The 18173-nt window shown below is 42.1% G+C and overlaps 1 protein-coding gene across 4 annotated transcripts in view; it reads left to right on the forward strand.

Annotated features, from left to right (window-relative positions):
* SH3BP5 (SH3 domain binding protein 5) overlaps positions 1-18173 on the forward strand; it is a 75543-nt gene that overhangs the window by 43958 nt on the left and 13412 nt on the right. For all 4 annotated transcript variants that reach the window (XM_027793576.2, XM_055805124.1, XM_055805123.1 and 1 more), the window contains one exon: positions 11278-11442. In XM_027793576.2, coding sequence (XP_027649377.1) covers positions 11278-11442 — 165 coding nt within the window. The remainder of the gene's footprint in view (positions 1-11277; positions 11443-18173) is intronic.

An 18173-nucleotide genomic window follows, 5' to 3' on the forward strand; every position in this document is an offset into this window, starting at 1 on the left:
AGTTTTAGATTATGCATTCCTTTGCATAGCTGTAGCACTTTGGCCTTTTGGCAATAGCTATGTAAAGTACAGCATTTGAACAAATGATAATTTAAAGGAAAGATTGCCTTGTGTTGTTCTCTCTGTTTCCCCTCACAGTCTTTTCTGGTCACTTGTGAACGTTATTTAATGAAATTGTAAGCCACAGACAGGATGATCTGTTAAAAATAGTAGCTGGCATTTGAGCCCAGGTGACTTGAGGTCAGGGTGATATCTTATGTACCTGCTTTGCATGGTAATTGCTCAGGTATGACTGCTGAAGGCACCACAAGTCTTGCAACTTTGGGGAAGTTGTTCAGCCACCCCAATCTTTGTGTACAGTGGTCTAAATAGGTGGGAGTTTGTTGTGGAGTGATAAATGCTCATGCTAGCTGCTGCTGCCAAAACAAATCTGATACAAATGTTGGTTACTGCCTCCTGGGTGTGTTTTGTTATGACTTCTAGTAAACCAGTATAAGTTTATGAGCTCTTGTCTGTTCTTGCTGGAAAAGGTTATCTGAAGAGTCCAGTTCCTCTGTAGCATGTGTGGGAATGGCTCTGCATTGACTCAGTTTCTGTAAGAAAAATCTCTTTTAATTGCAGCAAACTTGCAGTTCTACTGTTATAAAATAACTTCCACTGCCAGGATGTGGAAGAAGTATCTGTTGTGGTTTGGGTTTTTTGGCTTTTTTTTTTTTTCCTGTGTCTGCTTCTGATGTTTGGAGTTTTTTCACTTGGTAGTGGGTACTAATGGTTTGTTCTTAAAGGAGGGGTTTATTGCTGTGAAGTGGAATTGAAATTTTGCTGTTCTTGCTGCTACCTAGACTTTTTCCTTCAAGGAATGGACTTAGGCCCTTCATTTGTCCAGGACACCACTCTCAACTTTTTCCTTTAAGTGAAGCATGCCTGTTGTTCACACATGCTGTGGAGTCATATAATTCCACTAGGAAAAACTTTGAAGACTTGATAATTGATTATCTTCAATGGGTCCCTTAGGAAAATTACTATCTTGCAAGTTGCTAGTGGTTGTGAGGCTTTCTGGGAACTGGGAGAACAGATCCAGAACAGCCCGTCACCCAGGTGAAACTCCTACCCATGTGACTTGTCTTTGCCTATGCTGCTGTGCTTGCATGCACAAGATGTGCTGACAGAACCAGGCTGCCAATCCCTTGTTAGCCCTCTGGAAACTTCTGTTTACAAACATTTGCTGCTTTGGGGGCAATTAGGTGAGAGAACAGTGTTTCTCCTGAACATATCTGTTGCATCTGTATGTGCTAAACATTTATTATCTTGGATAATTAGCAAAATCCACTAAGGCAGGCGGTGTACGTCTTGTAGCATGTATTTGTGGAAGTTTGTTCCATGCTTCTATACTGGATTTCAGCAAAGGAGGCTGCTGCCAGGTGCAGATGAGCATGCAGAGCCTTTGTAAACCTAAAAACCAGCTGTAAACCCTAGACTCGTGGAGTCGCTGCCTAAGCTGTCAGAATGCAGGTGCATGTTGAGGGGAGGATTATCTTGATATTTTTCTCTCTTAAGATATTTTACCTTGGAGAGAAAAACCTGGACATACTCAATGACTGCCTCTTCTAGAAGGCAGCAGCTTTATACTTTTGGCCACAAAAAAGTGCACAACTAACAAGCAGATGGCCGTGAGTGCCCAAGAAGGCTGTCACTCGATGACAGATTGTTCATCCTAATACCATATTCTGGTGCCATAGACATGTTAATTAGCGTGAGTAACTCCAAGCAGACCAGCATCTCACAACCTCATGGAAAACGAGGGCCAAAGAGCTTGGTGGAGTATCTCCCATACAGTCTCTGTGCCCAAATGAGCATTGCCTCCCTATTCCTACTGCAGTGAGGCAAGGAGCTAGATCAATTAAAAACAGCGAGGAATCCAGTAGGTTTCAAATGACTGAATGTACAGCGGTGATGATCAGCTCAGAGAGTATATTCTGGTCTTTGTTTCACAAGATCCTAGTGTACAGCCTGGATGGGAGCCACCAGAGAACAGAAAAAGGCTGGTAGCTGATTGTTCATCCAGTCCAGGATTGCCCTTAATAGTGTTTAAGGAAATTGTATGTTTAGATATATTCTTTCTCATTTCCTTCCCTAGCTCCTAAAGAAGGGAGGTGGGATTCTGTCTTTGAGAAGACCAGCTGTCTCCTCAAAGATAACAAAAGAAGCTAATTAAGTGAGCTGTAGTTTGTGCCCTGAACTTTTTGTTTCTTGGAATATGGCTTGTGGTCATGTCTTAAGGGAGTTACACGTAGCACCTAAGTTTAGCACAGAGTTGGATGTTTCTCAGAACATGCTTTGTAGGTCTGGTCTTACTTCCTGAGCCTTTTTATAGACTACAGGTTTACTGGGAAAATAAAATGGAGCCAGGAGTTAGGTCAGTTCTGTAACAAGCTGTTAGAAGAGGGGAGTGGATGCATGAATGGGACCAAAAAGCCCAGTGCAAGAAAAAGGCACCTGATCAAAAGCAGAGACTAAGGGACATCTGGTTATTGTATTCCACAGACATTTCATTAGTTATGCAGCAGGGAGGAAATGGTTTGTGCTCCAAAAAGCTCTAGCAAAGTTTTATTTTCACCATCTCCTCCCCTTCGCCTTCTCCACCCAAATAAAAATCTTCAAATGTGTTTTGCAAAAGCAAATTTTAACCCATGTACAATTTTATAGCTTTTCAATAAACAGCTTAAGACAAGGGTGTTTCAGACTCTTGAGAGGCTGTATTTTGTCAGTAATGCAGTCATTGCAGATTAATATATAGCTCACAAATCCTCATATATCTGCCAAAATTAGGTCATTTGCAAGGCTTTGGATTTTATAAGTTGTTTATAAAAATCTGTACGCAGCCTATATCAAGAAGGGGTTTCTGTTCGTTACTACCTCTTAGTTCTGGTTTGGCTTTGAGTTTTTAGTCTGTAGGGAGAGAGGTAAGGAAGGTCATGGTCCTTAAAAAAAAGCAAAGAAAACCTCCACCCCCCCAACTGCACTGTCTGATTATTGAAGACTATAAATGTGGGTCTGAGAATCTAGGAGAACATTCAGCATCGCAGCAAATTTTTTGCAACTACTATGTTTTGGGTTTTTTTTCGGGTTTTTTTGAGAAACTGTAAGGAAAAAGTAGTGGTATTTTATAGGAATGCTGGTTGTACCAGACCTCTGGAGGTCATCTGATCCCAACCTCCTGCTCAAAGCAGAACTGTCACCATTGCTGGATTGCATCAACTGTGGCTTTGCCAAGTCTTGAAAACCTCCAGAGATGGAGATTTGTAACCTCTATGGTTAACCTGTCTGTGGGTCATACTGCCCTCCTGGTAAGAAATAGTTTTTTAACGTGCAACTTGAACTTCCAAGCTGCTGCCTCTGGCTGTTGCTCCATGTTCTGTCATCCAGTACTGCTGAGAAGCATTTGTTTGACTCTGTCATCTTTGCAGTTCCCCTTCAAACTATAGCTGGCAGCTAATCAGATTACTCCTTAGCCTCTCCTTCTTGCTAGACTAAAAAAGCCCACATCCCTCAGCACTCCTTATAAGAGTCATTGTAGGCCTCTGGACCCTATCTTGACACCCTTCTTGAATTGAGGGGCCTGGATATAGTATTCAGTGTGCAACCTGACCAGCACTGAGTTGGGAGGAATAACAACCTCCCGTGATGGGCCAGCTGTGGCCCTCTTGATGTAGTTTGCCTTACAACAAGAGTGTACCTTTTCAGGTTTTTCAGCCTGACACCCATTGTAATGTGCAGCTTGTTTTTGACAGGGCAGATCTTCGCCTCTGTGCTGATGGGATTATTCCATCCCAGGTGCAGGACTCCGTATTTCTCCTTGTTGAACCTTGTTGGGGTTTCTCCTGGCCCAGTTGAGTTTCACAAGGTCCATCTGGATTGGGGTTCTAACATCTGCCTTTTCAACAACCTCCCCTGACTTTGTGTCATCTGCAGATTTGCTGGGGATGTAGCTGTGCCAATATCAAGACTGTTGTTAGGATGTTGACCATTATGGGCCCTTGTGTTGATGTCTGGGCTGCTCTTCATGTTACTGGCCACCAGCTGCATTGAGACAGGTTCAGGAAAACTGGAGCCAAAATAGCAGCACTCGGTGGCTAGTTGTTGCAGAATGGCTGTGTGATCATGGCCATGACTCCCTTAAAGATCTTTGTGAAACAAAGTTAGCGTAAGTTAGCTGAAGCAGGCCTTGCAGCTATGCTGAGGCATGCTATGCTGATAAGGAAGCTGAGAAAAACACTGACCTTGTGCCTAACGTTGTAAATAACTTTGAGGAATTCGCGTAGACAAGAGAGGAAAAAAAAAAATATGTAGTTAGCTATCCGCAGAAACCGCAAATAGGAGGACGTATGAAAGTGTAACCCTTTAGAGCTTAGCCAATCAGCAGATGATTTGTAGGCATAATTAACTGGAACTGTATATAAGACATAATCACGCCGTAATAAATTGAAGCTTGCTTTATCACTCATATTGAGTTGGCCGCGTGCTTCCCCTCGCTCGTCAGCTAGTTACTGTGAATGCTGCAGCAAGCACTTTAACTGCCTTCACCTTGTAGCCTTCTGAATTACTGAATCCACTGCAGTGATGGCCGAGACAGGTATGCTGTGGTCAAGTGATGATCCTGCTGCCCTCATCCCTGCCAGAAGCTTGTGCAGGATGCTGTGGTGCAGTCAGCGTGATCAGAGTGATCCCTGAAGACAGGTGTACCACAGCAACTCTGGTGGGCAACTGGTGAAGGAAAGTTCCTGTTTTAAAACATGTTCCCTGTTGTTGTACTTTGCACAGCAAATTAACTGTGGGATGTTGTTAAAAGAGAGGGGGCCAGAATGGAAACATCTGAAACTTGCTTTCTTTTGGAGAGTGTGACTGGAACACAGTTAATCATTATCTATTTTGTAGTAAGCAAGTACGTGTTTGCTGGTAGCAATTAAACTATTGTTTTAAAGATTAATGAGTGGGGGAGACATTAGTGTCACAGTAACAAACAAGAGCCTTTTTAGAGCAGAGGCCTTGAGCCAGCACGTGATCTGCCAGTGCCTTGTTCTGAGCAGCAGCTGTGTGTTCCCTTCATGTTCTAGCTTGCAGTGATTTTATAAACAGAGATTGTTCTTGCCTTCCATTGGCAATAACATGGAGATGCTGAAATAAAATGGGCGTGAAGACACTTGGCAGTGTGGGATGAGATAGGTTCACCTGGATAAATGAGAAGCCAATTTTGTAAATACTTGAAAATAACAGACCTTTGCTGACTGCCATTTCTAATGGGAAATTTTCTGGTTGTGTTAGTGATGTCCTTTTCATGAATTTATCAGTGGTTGTGGTCTGGTCCTCTGGTGAGGGAGGGTGGCCAAGGGGAGAAATTCTGTAGCAGGCTTGGCCCCACAAAAAGTACACTTTGCATCTATTTCTGGCAAGCTGGCTTGGCCGTTAGCTGTGTGCACACGTGTTCACAGGTCAAAGGCTGAGCAGTGTCTGCCAGGGTACATCAGATGTCAGCTAACCTTGGAGGAGTGCTATAGCTGTGTTGCATAGTGTTTTGGTGTCAGTGATATTGCGCAGAAAACCAAAAATCGGAGATTAGATGAAGTGAGGAAGAGGAGTATATGTCTTGGTTGCTGTTAATGCAGAGTATTCAAGCTGTGTGTGGTAGGGTGAGAAAAATCTTCTATTAGGTCAGCTGGGCAAGGACTCTAACTACAAAGGGGCATTGGGGCAATAGAAGCTGTGTGGACTAAACAGAAAATTGTGTTTCAAAACTAAAGAGTACAGGGGGTTCTGCTTTGAAAGTGGACAAGCAGATGTATCTATGTTGGACTGAAAATCTTGCCTGTATGCTGCTGCCAGCTCCAGAAGAATGACTGCATTTTGAAAAGTTATTGGTTTTGTTTTCTCCTATTAGCTTGCCATGGTCTAGGTTTTTTTTAGCTAATGGCATAATCCAGCTGTTGCACATGGTTCCCTTCTGTGCAAGGCCCTGTGTAGGCTAAGCAGAGGATTGCCCATGAGGATACAGCTTTTATCCCCCCAAAAGGGATTTGTCAGGGATTAATTCCTTTCAGCAATACATTAATAGCTTGCAATTATGAACATAGTCAGTACCCCTTTAATTTTATGTCATTGTTTATTTTAAAAGTTGACATTTTTCATATCACAGGACTCCATTTGCTTCTGAGAGTGCTGCTACTGTGTATCACCTCTGAGTATTCGGGAGCTGGCTGGGACATTCCGGTCTGTGTGTTTCAGGGCTGTGCATGTTGGAGCCAGGGAGATCAGCAGTGGATGAGCTGGTGAGAGATCACCTGTGTGGGACCGCACAGGGTGGATAGTGGTGAAGCAAGCTCTTCACCATGAGGAGGGGTAGAGAGAAGGGGGCTGAGTGTGCAAAGCAGGACTCTCGGGCATGCTGCTTGTTGTAGGGAAGGGATTTACTGCTGTGGGAGACTTGTTTGTAGCAGGTTGCTTGGAGAGTACTGAGTTGCAGAGGAAGGGTGAACGCAGTGGCAGAAAGAGTTGGTGCTCTGTGTGGATGGCATGTGACAGGCTGCTGTGATGGTGGGATTCTCCTTAGCTGAGACCTCTGTAGCTGCTTAATGGCATTTCTCAAGGGATCCCATTTTATATTTTACACTAATGGGGGAGGGATCTGCATTGGTGACATGCGGTTGAGTTTCCTGGCAGAAAGCACTGGTGATGAGGCACAATGAGCTCCTGGTCACTGGGGCAGTGGGAGCTGGGGCACAGGTTCCCCAGTTCCCAAGGGGTCAAGGCTTTCTTGTTTGCAATAAGGGGTTTCACTGACCTAGCTTCTTCTGACTTCTTTTGGAAGAAATATTCACTTTTATATCAGATAGACCCCGTCATGCACCAGCAATACGGTGACAGGCAGGAAGCTGACGTTCTGCTTGCCTCCAGCCTTCCTCAGAGATTTTTGTCCTTGTCCCTAGTACATTCTCCCTCATGCTACCCCAGGCTAAACCTTTCAACTCAAACACCAGTTTGTGCTTAAAAGCAAAATAACCTAGTTTTCAGCCATTCGTTTGAATTTTGAATTCTGGTCTTTTGATAGAAACAGCCACTGTCTAAAATGATGTTTATGTGCAGCATGAGGAGGCTGGATGGAGATACGAGCTCCTGTTGTTCCTTGTGGTTTTACAAGCATGCGAAGAACATCGCTACTCTCTTTTCCATCAAACTGAACAACCTGCAGGCTTGAGACTCAGAGCATGAGAGCAAGGTGTTGCTGATGGTGCAGAAAAACTTGTACATGCTGGAGGGAGTTTCAAATGAAGGCTAATTAGTGAGTACCTGCACTAACTAAAAAGCGTTTGAGTATCCTTTTTCACACTGGCAAAACCACAAACCTGTTGATGTTTCTCTAATGACTAACGTATTATGCTTTACCCTAGCATATGGCTTTTTTCTTTCCCAGGCTTTCAGTAAGTTGCTTAAAATAGAAGACTGCAGACTGACTTCAGATAACTGTTGAAGCTAAATTGCTATTTGGATTAACTCTTTCGCTTAAACCAAAAAACATTTTGTGTTCTCAAACAGTGTTTCTGAACTGCCATTGCTGAGTAGCATTCAACAAATACAACTGGGGAGAGAGTTTTTTGAGTATGGTTTCGTTTGTTTTCCATTTGCCCACACAGTTGTGGGGTATGAAGCTGAAGGAGCCCAGAGTTATGCGTCTGCCTGTTAACAGCTTCAGCTCTCAATGTCTTGTGGGTCCAGCTGCAAGTAGAAATCTAGCTGAATTGTAAATTTAGCTTCTAGTTTTCTTATTGTAAAGAATGTTTTCCTGCAGTGCAGCCAATTGTGCTTTAGAGGCTTCATCAGAGGAGCTACTAGTACTGCAAGCTACCACTAAGTGTTGTTTTCCATGGGGATTTAGTAACTCAGCTCCTAATGCTTGGCAGACTTTTTGCTAGCTTAGATGTGTTGATCCCTGACCCAGGTATCTGTGCCAACAGAAACTTTCAAGTGCTGAAGCAGTTACAGTGAGAAAACTGTACTTCTCCTGTGCTTGTATTGCCCCTGGGATCTGGATTTACTAGAGTTGCGAAAGCAGTTACCTGCTGGTGCGGTTCTGCCTGTGCTAGGAATGGGTCACCAGTCTGTTTTCCTGCATAAGTTGTTTCTTGCACGGGGAGGCCTGCTCCGGCAGTGGGGCAGCCATGGAGCTGAAGCCTTCACTGGGGCTAGGCTTTGACGGCCTTATTGCCTGGAAGTTACTGGGACCTGGCTCCCTCTCATAGGGTCTTCCATGAAAATTAGTCCTGCTCTTCTTCCCAATACCCTCAGCACTGTTCTGCAGTACTTGGTGCAGGCTCTTACTGGAATCTTGCGGTTTATTTCACTTTTTAAAATCCCACCTCAGAGTATTTTTATGGAAGACTTTAGGCTTTCATTTGCATTTGATCACATTACTAGCATAGGTCAAATTTACTGGAAGAAAAAAAAAAGTATTGTGAATTTTCAGAGAATTCAGCAGAGGATATTTTGGTGACTAAGATTCTGGCTTCTTGCTGTGTCCTTTGTTGGAAGGTTAGGTTGAGCTTTGTTTAAAGATCCCCAGATGGCTTTGCTATGCTTGGTAGGTACCATGGTTTAGGTTAGTGACTAAATTAAAATATTCTTTAGTCAAGCTTATTCTGAATTTATAATGTGTGTTAATACATTTGAAACAAGCAGCTGGTGACTGAGGTGGTGAGGAGATGTAATGTGTGGGTTTTTTTCTTAGAGACCGTATTAACGATGAATTTACACCAGGATGCTGTTCATCCACTAATACTGGCTCAAAGCTCTGTGCTGCTTTGGGATGGGCAGTCCTGCATGGAAATTAACACTGTAATGCCCTGGCCCTTCACAAAGGCTTTGGGCAGAGTGGTGTAGTGTAAGCTGCCTGAAAGCAGCAAAGGGCATGGTTAGATGAATTCCTCTTCTGTGGAAAACACCAGCAGCCACTTCAGAAGGAAGTGCATCAAGGACCTTTGTTGGAAGGAAATTACTGCACTGATTGTGATGACTTTGATTTCCCTCCCCAGCTAGTAGCTGCAGGACCTCTGACACACAACTCCTGCTTTTCCACAGTCACTTGGGGGTGAAGTACCTCTCTGTGTGATAGGGGGAAGGAAGTAAGAGGAGCCTGCTGGTATTTCAGGACATTGTGAGGGAAACTTACTGTGCTTCATTTCCTTTTGAGACTTGTGTTTAAATTGGGAGTCTGTCTCCTGTGCCAGGGGAGTGAGGGAAGGATTTCTTCCATTACCTTTACAAATAACTGTGGTGTCTTTAGTGTGAGGGTATTTGATGCAACTGGTGTCGAGGAGGTGTAGCCAGCTGTCTGCTGGAGAAATGCACCATTGTGCTATTTATTTCCCATTTTGTTTCAGGGATTTTTAGCCACTTCCCAAATATCCACCCATTCTTTATGTTAAAACTTCTTCCTTTATTCATAAGACTTAATCTTTGTCAATTTAGTATTCTGTACATCAGAGTCCTTTCCCCTGTTTCAACCTCAGACTCCTCTGTATATCATGAAGTGTAAAGTTCTCTTCATTATTTTGTTCTGTCAGTCATGTTTGGCCAAAGATGTTTCCCATAGTTATACAGTGGGTAATTCCAGTTTATTTTTAAAAAATCATTGAAGTGTAAACTAAAACCGTCTTCGGTGTCAGATGTTCAATTAATTGAATGTGATACTTATATTTGAAGGGTGGTGAGTCAATGCAAACCAGCTCAAAAATACTCCTTTAAACAGAAATGTATGAAGTGTATACTGTAGAAAGTTTAGGTAAAGATTTTACTTTTGAGCTAAACAAGGTGTTTGTGTGTCAACCTCAGAAGGGTTCTAGAGCAGTTAAGTGCTGATATAGTTAAGAGAGAGCAAATGAACACAAAACCTTCAGAAATGAAATTTTTTTTTAATGAAGGAAAATAGTGTGAAAACTGCATGTTTGAAAGCATGAATGTTAAAATTGGAAGTCATTCAATGATAACTATAAAAAAAAAGGACATCCCTATCTTATTTTAAAACCCAACCAAAATTCAGCCAGCACCAGTAATTTGTTTAAGTTTGTCTATTCATTGTAGAGTCACATATTTTGAGTATTTAAGACTTGTCACTGATACTAAAGTGCAACACTGCAAACGGCTGAACTCTGTGATGGCTTTTGTCACAACAGTGCTACTGAAACCTGTGGTATGGCTTGCACTGTTTCTGCTTCTTGGGTGAATTGGCAAGGGTGAATAGGCTATTGCATTAGGGACCCTGGAGGGCTGATGCTCGGGTGTCTCCCAGCCTGCAAGATGTGATGTGAGCATTTCACTTGAGGACTGTTCAGAGTGGGATTTGGTTATTGTGAGAACCTTGTTAAAACCTTCAGAAGAGATGGAGGTGGTCTGTAAATGCAAAGTCTCAGAATTTTTTTTGGTCCAGAATAAAAGAGGTTACAGCTCGTTGCTTAGATGGTTTCTAAGCTGTGCTTGCTTTGCTGGGAATGTTGTATGTTGTTTTGGAGGAATCTTTGCTCTCATAGCAAGAACCATGTAGTTCACCAGAAGGCACTGTTCTCCCCTGCTTCAGTGCAGACATGTGAAAGTGCTTCCTTCTGAAAAGAAGCAGCAGTTTCCAAAGGACATAGCAGGGCTTTATCTGTGTTTTACATGCATTGCAAATTCCCTTGGTTACCTTTGTGTCTGTGTACTGGGGTCTTGCTGCACCAGTGATAGCAAAGTAGAACGTCCAAGAAATTGGCGGCCACCTTCTCAGAAAACATGTTTATGCTTTATAGCAATGTAATGCTTCCAAAACATTTCCTTAGCGTGATTAATGGTGCACCAGATAAAAATCCACCCTGTCTAAACTCAGGGAGTGCCATTCCTTATGTATTTTTGACGTGCTACAAGTTTGCTGTTGCATTTGCTTTTGTTTAATTTCTCAGTGAATAAACCTACATCATAAGGTATTTATCTCTCAGCCAGGTGCTTATTTGTAGGCCATCAGCTGTGTGTTTTTTACTATGAACACCATGAGACAGTTCTTTGCAAATTACCTGTTTGAGTGGGAACTGCTGTCTTAGCAGTGCTTACTCCAGTGATGAAATACCTGTCACTTACAAGTAAAAAGTCGGGAAACTAACACTGGCTTGGTGTTTTTAAAGTCCTGGAATTACTGTGGTAGATCTTGTAAACATGACTGTGAGGGTTCCTTTGTCTCTGATCCCAACTTTTCTTTTTTAGGCACAACTGGAAGCTCAGAGGGCGACTCAGGATTTTCAGAGGGCCACTGAAGTGCTGCGTGCTGCAAAAGAGACCATTTCGCTTGCTGAGCAGAGGCTACTGGAAGATGACAAACGTCAGTTTGACTCCGCCTGGCAAGAGATGCTCAACCATGCTACTCAGAGGGTAATATGAACTTGCCCCAGTTCTTGTGTGTTGTATGAGGCTTAGTTTCTGAAAGGCCAAACTTTTGTATTGCTCCAGATACATGACATATAGGAAATGAAGCTACAGAAAGTTATGAAGCCTAAGGTTAAATGATTTGGGTCTTGGGCAGCTACTGGGACAAGTATAGTTCTCTGTCTGTCTGTGCTATTAGCTAGTGGACTAGCTCTCCGAAGAAAAAAGAATTACCGTCTATATATTAGGGGTAAACAATGTCTTAAGGCATATCTGCATTCGGAGTTACACCAGAATAATTGCATAGGGATGGCTATTCCTGAGTACACCTTATAGAAACTTTTACTCTGGAAAAACAGGGACATGTTCTAATTTTAGTGTAACCTGTTCTTAGTATGGAGTAAGTTGAAGAAAGCACTTCTCTTCGGAAACGTGTGTTTGAATGTAGAATTCCTAAAAAAAAGCAACCCACCAAAACCAAAAGTGTGTTGCATTTTAAGCTTGCACATTGCTCTATCCTAAATTAGCTTTCAAATTTAGACAAGGTCTTACTTCCTTTGTAAAGTCTTCTTAAATCTACAGAAGAGATGCACTGTGTAACAATGAAAGGCAGTATTCATTTTAGCAGCTGTCAAGACGAATTTTCCTGTCATTTGCCGCGTCTCTTTTTTCCTGTCTCTTTAAAAGAGAAGGGGAAAAAAAAAGGCAGAAAGGTGTGTGGGTTTTTCAACATGAAAGAACAAAAAATTGAAGTTAAAAGCCTTTGTTCTGTCAGAGTTCTCGTAATATGCCAGTGAAGCTGAACATGCTAGCATATTTGGAATTGCAAGCCTACAATGTTGGTATTGTCTTGCAGTCCTCAATGCAGTAGCTCTGTTCTGTTGCAGAAGCTTCTCAGTTACAAGAAACCCTCTATTTCAGAGTGAATTGTAAAAAACAGCTGCTTGATGAAGAAACAGGGAACAAAAAGGATGTTGGCTGTGTGTAGGGGAGAGATGGAAAACCTGGTATATATTAAAAAGCAAAAAACATACTGCAGGGTATTGTTTGTATTATTGTCCCTGTTATCATTAGGTATTTGCGGATCTGGTAGCATCTGCGTGTTTCTGAAGGGAGCCCTACCTTCACAGTGCATGTGTGCTGGGACTTTAGCAGCTGTCATTTTTCCTAGTTGTTATCCATGTTTGATATGAAAAAGTCCAGAAATGCATGCACAATTTTTGATTCTCAGAATAGATCGGTGAGAAAACTGGAAGCATCTAAGGAGTTGCTTAGAGCTTCTGACTGCTAAACTGCTGAGATCTGGTGGTGAATGACAGCAGCCACATATCAGCTGCTTCTCTCTAGCTGGCATAACAAAAATTTGTGTTGGTGTGGGTGAGGAAAGAAATGCTAGCAATTTTGAGAGTTTGAATAGATTCATATTTTCCTTGGATATTTCAAGGGGTTCCCTGTGTCCTGCTACAGTCCTTAATCCTTCCCTGACAGTCTGCAAGAGGAGTACACCTTGCATGGGCTAACCCGGCAATTTAGAGCAGGAGATGGCTGCTGACAGTGTTTGGCGGAATCCTGCTGGTGGTGTTGATAAGTATCATCACTAAATGCAGAATATCTGCCTGTTGGAGAACTGATTCGAGCCATAATGTCTCTGATGGTTACAGCTGAACAGTAAATAGAAATCTCAGGTTTATTTACTGCAGTTATAAAAATCTCCTACGCACAGACTGGATTGTATAGAGCAGTTGATGGCTCCTTGAATGGAAAGCATGTTACCCAACTCTTCCTGGTGCTTGTAATAGTCTGACTAAGCTCAGTTCCCAGAAAGCACCTATCTGCACCTTTCCAGGGTACAGCAGATTTTGAAAGAGTTACATGGAAGTTTGTCTTGTGATTTTTCATTTGCCATACGGGAGGTCGTAGGGCCAGAGCCAAGAAGGGTGAAAATGCTGTGGAAGTCCTGACTGAACAGACCTAGCATTAGTTTGTTTGGAATGCTTGACTGAGTTTTATTATCTTCTTTAGGAGCAGAATGAATATTTCCTTGGTTTCAGTGCGTGCCAATTAGTGAAGTGCTTGGTGGTCAGTGAGGTAAACAGAATAACTGGGGTCTCAAGGAGCAGAAAACATCATCATTCCTTACCAAGCTATGAATGAAAACAGGTTCAAAGATGAGATCTACTAGAACAAAAGTTCTCCTTGACTGCCACAGTGTTGCTGTTAACTCGGATGGTTAGCTATTAATTACAGCAGAAATGACTCATGGAAAAAAACTCTTTCTGAGGGTGAAGGCTGAGGGTTAAGAAATAGAATTTCTCTGCTTCCACATATAAGAGCATTCTTGGAGAAAGTTTTTTGCACTCCAGTTGTTTGGATTTGCTAGCTTTTTTGCATGTATTTATAAATGATAGTTGGACTGGGCACAGAATGATTTTGCGCTGGGCCTCGTACGGCAATTCATTGAGTACAGAAAAGCACCTCTGTGCCAAATGTTGCAAGTGGGCTACTAATTCATTTGGTTTTCAATTGATAGAAATGTCAGCAAGACAAAAGTGTTTCGATTTGCTATTCTTAGACAGAGGTAGCAGGCTCTATTGAACTCATCTCAAACTTGGCATAAACCTCAAGCCCTGTGGCAGCTTGGTAACTGACAAACAATGCAAACAGAGAGCATAAAGGAAAAAGGTAGGCAAGAGAACAAATGAGACACTTTTTTTTTTTTTTTTTTTTTTTTAAAAAAAAAATAATACCTAGGCCTGTGTGTAAATACTGCCTGGTTACTTTTGCATTTGACCCAATGGATGCGGACAACGGCTTGTGTTCCAGAGTACCAAAAGGAAATGCTGTTTGCAGACTCTCACTGGGAAGAAATTGAGATAAGGGTTGCATGTTGTAATTGCTTTTTGATTTCTTCATAGACTGAGAAGCTATTAACACTATTTTTAGTGTGACAGTCTAGCAGGTTTCTGTAAACAAGGCTTTTGTAGCCACTGATGTAGAAGATCATATAATTAACCAAAATTTCAATAACTCTTTATCCTGGGTGGGAGCATAACGTGGAAAATGCTTTTGTATTTATGGAGCAGACAGGACCAGCGTAAATAGGTACAGGGAGTACAGGCTGTCACTCAGCAGTTTTTTTCACCTTGCAGTTTGAGCTATGTTTCTAAAGGAGCTGGATGCCTGCCTGCCTGCCTGCCTGCCTGTGAAGATACAACTAATCCCTGTGAATGTCTGTGCTTGAGCTATATGTCGAGCACATGAAGCACAGGACTGTAAGGCAATCCTGTAAGTCAGGCAGCTGCTTTACCCATTTCTACTCTTAACTTGATGTCTATTTTTGGGTAAATTCCTATGATTTTTTTTATGTCCATGTCTCCACAGATCTGAGATATCTGTAATGACACTTAGGCTGGGATTCAGCTCATCGGTTTTAAGTATCTAAACATTACTTTATATGTCCCAGTTACTTGCCTAAACTTCCATTATAGTCAAAGGAGGACTGATCAATAAGTTGATGGTGTCTGGAGAGCAATTCATGTTATGGGGGGGCAAGTTCATTGCAAGATGAATTCTCTGATTATAATGAAAATGTAGTCAGCTAGCTTGCGATGTAGACAGGTTTGGTGCGCTCTTAAGCTGCCTAGAGAAGAGAAGTACTGTTCAGTTAGCGATTGGCTTACCAGGTTTTGGTAACTGCAGTTTGTCTTCAAAATTTGCAGAAAATGTTTTTGATAGGTGAAAATTTGTTGCATATCCACTAGTACCTTGAATTATAATCGGCAGTTTGGGGTGCAGAGAGCAGGACTAGAAAAGAGCGAAAGGATGGAGAATACTGTAGGGATGAAGGAGAGAAATCTTCTCATTTATACTCCTATTGAAAATAATTCATTAATGTGTACAAAAGGAAAGTGCTGACAGATGTGCTATCTCAAGTTTGAGACAAGCTGGAGCAGAAAGGAAGATCCTTCATGAATTTCAAGAGAAATTGCTAATATCTAATTGCTGATGCAATCTGCAGTCTTAAAAATGTTCTGCCTATACAGTCTTTCCTGAGCTATGTTCAGTTCATAAATTCTGGCAGGGAGAAGAAATGTTTTGGCTCTTGATCATGAGACATTTTTAAAAGGAAGGGATGAGAAGAAGGTGAAGAGGGAGGAGGCATGCTCCCTCTTGGTTTAATTTGGCTTGTGAAGCTCCCTTTGATATTACGCTGTGAGGTACCATCTGTCAGTGTAAAATACGTGGGTGCTTTCATGATGTAGAGAGAAGAGGTGCTTCCTGCAGACAGAAATACTTGGAGAAAAAGGGGCGGGGGGGGGGGGGGGGGGGGGCGGGAAGAAAAGTCTGTGAAAGAAACAACAAAAATATCTAGATCCTTCCCTGCCCTACTCTTTCTGTCACTTTGTCCTGGAAATGCAGGGTTTAAATGCAATCCCATGATTCTGCCCTGGTGTACTGATCTTGCATTGTCTCTTACCTCTTTTATTTCTAATTCTTCCCCTAGAAGAGTAATCAGTTTAATTTTTTGAGGAAGAAACAGTTGTTCAGAGTAATTCTCTGGCTTAAATGGTCAGCTTTGCTTAATTTCACTGATAAATTTTTCTTTTGCATCTATTGTTACTGAAATTTTGCCTGGAGTCCGTCTTTGACTTCAGATGATGCAGATCTTTGGGCGGACAAAGTTACTTGTACAGATTTACTAAAAATATATACTCTACACCGACCTTCCTTTCCCAGACATCTGGGTTGGAAATAGAGGGTAGGGAAGGAGACCAGAGGAAATGATTGATGCCTGTGTTGCGGGTTTTGGTTTGTTTGTTTGTTTTCCAATAGTTGTAGCCTGTGCTAGCTGGGAGAATGAGTTCTGCCTGGAATGGGTGATCTAGTAATTAAAGACAGGTGTGGGCTACAGAAATGTCCAGTGAATGTGTGGGTATCTTAGAAGTTCACCCTCTCTGGATGTTTTTGCGTAAGAGTATGTCCCCTGCTTGCCCCAAGGGTATGAAGGGCAGGTACAATGGAAGGAGGAGAGGTGTGTCTTGAGCAGTCTTAATTTGAAGAGGTGTTATCCTCACTTTTATGTGGTGCTGTTGCATCTGTGGTGGCTTAGGAGCATCAACCAGGCAAGGTTGTGGGTGGAAGTACAGTGACTTATTAGACAAAACAGCTTATTTGGTAACTGTGACCAAAAGCTTGTTTACAAGTTCATATAAGGCTGCTTTTTCCCCAACTGTATTACTAGGTCTGATAAAAAGTAATACTTTCTCACACAAGCCTTGTCAGTCGTCTTCTAAGACTTTTCAAAAAGGTGAGGGTCCTACGTTGAACCTCCCAGGTGCAGAGGTGTCAGCGTGGCTTGCAGTCTCTGTCCACCTGATGGACAGCTTCTCTAAAGCCATTTGGCTTTTGTGGAGGTGTGGATCTTTCTTTTGTTCTTGTCTGAATGAAATGCTGGAATGCATCTCAGCAGGTGATGGATCTCCAAAGTCTTCTAGGTATTGTCCTCAGCCTCAAGTGTGTACCTGGAGCTGCTGTCCTGGGGGAAGAAGAAGGTTGTCTCTGGCCTCTCTGCAGACTTTTGCGCATAATCTGAGCACAATGACAGAATGCCTATAGGAAAGCAAGGAAATGGAGTGAGATGGTTTTCCTAACAATGCTGATTTTTATTTTTAATTACAAGATGCTGATTTCTTAAAAGTATGAAGTATACAACCTTTTTTTATTTTGCTGTCTGGAAAGGGTAATGAACGTGGGTATATATGGCTGGGAGCAGATTCCATTTTTTATCAGATATTTTGAGGTGTTTACAATCTGTCATCCTCAAATCTCAGTTCTGCAGGGTTCAGCATTTCTGTGATGTTTGGTATGAAAGATGTGCGAAATCAACATGATACTGGACACCTAACCTGCTTTACAGCCCTGATGTTGGGTAGTACTTGCGATGTGGTTCATCCCAGATATCAAAGTTAATGCAAATTTTGCCCCAAGAATGGATGTGAGGGATTGACATTTAATTGAGCATTGGCAAATTCCAGCCGCTCCATTATTTTGTAGCTTCCAGCATTTTTAAATTGCAGTTTCCTTGCCACACTACAGAGAAAGTGAACCAGCTTCTGTGCAGTCTTTGGAGACTGCCTTTTAATTTAAGACACTTCCACGCTAAAACCAGCTTTGTCTGACACATTTCACTAGGGAAAGTCAATGCATCAACCTAGCTTTTTGAACAGTTCTTCAAGATAAGAGGTTGCAGCTTGTTTTCAGGATATAGGAGAGATCCTGTTATAAATCTGATAGATGATTTTTGACCTTTCTTCAAAAGTAGGTGCCTTATTTATATATAAAGTAGTTGAAGGATGCTGGAGTTGTTTTTTTTGATATTGATATTATTTGATAGCTAATCAAAAGAGCCTTTGGAAACCTTTCTATTTTGTAGTTTAACATTCTATAGCAACTTCTTTGTTTAATAAGTGGTGTGTGCAGATGAGCAAAACGTGGCCTCCAGTTGTGGCACCAAGAGCTTCTAGCTGACACTGATGAAGGTCAGCTTTGGCATGTATCAGTTTCACACTTTGGTTTAGGCACTAGAAAAGACAACATGACTGTTTTCCTGAGAGGAGCAGCACTCCCAAGCAAGTCAAAATTGACCATGCTTTTTTCTCTGTTCAGTTCAGCCCAAACCGAACGCTTTCAAGATACTGGAGCTTTGTGCGTGAGGTTGTTTAAAAAGCAAGGTATCT

This window comes from Falco peregrinus, chromosome 5, assembly GCF_023634155.1.
Source record: "Falco peregrinus isolate bFalPer1 chromosome 5, bFalPer1.pri, whole genome shotgun sequence".
In the NCBI taxonomy this organism is placed as follows: domain Eukaryota; kingdom Metazoa; phylum Chordata; class Aves; order Falconiformes; family Falconidae; genus Falco; species Falco peregrinus.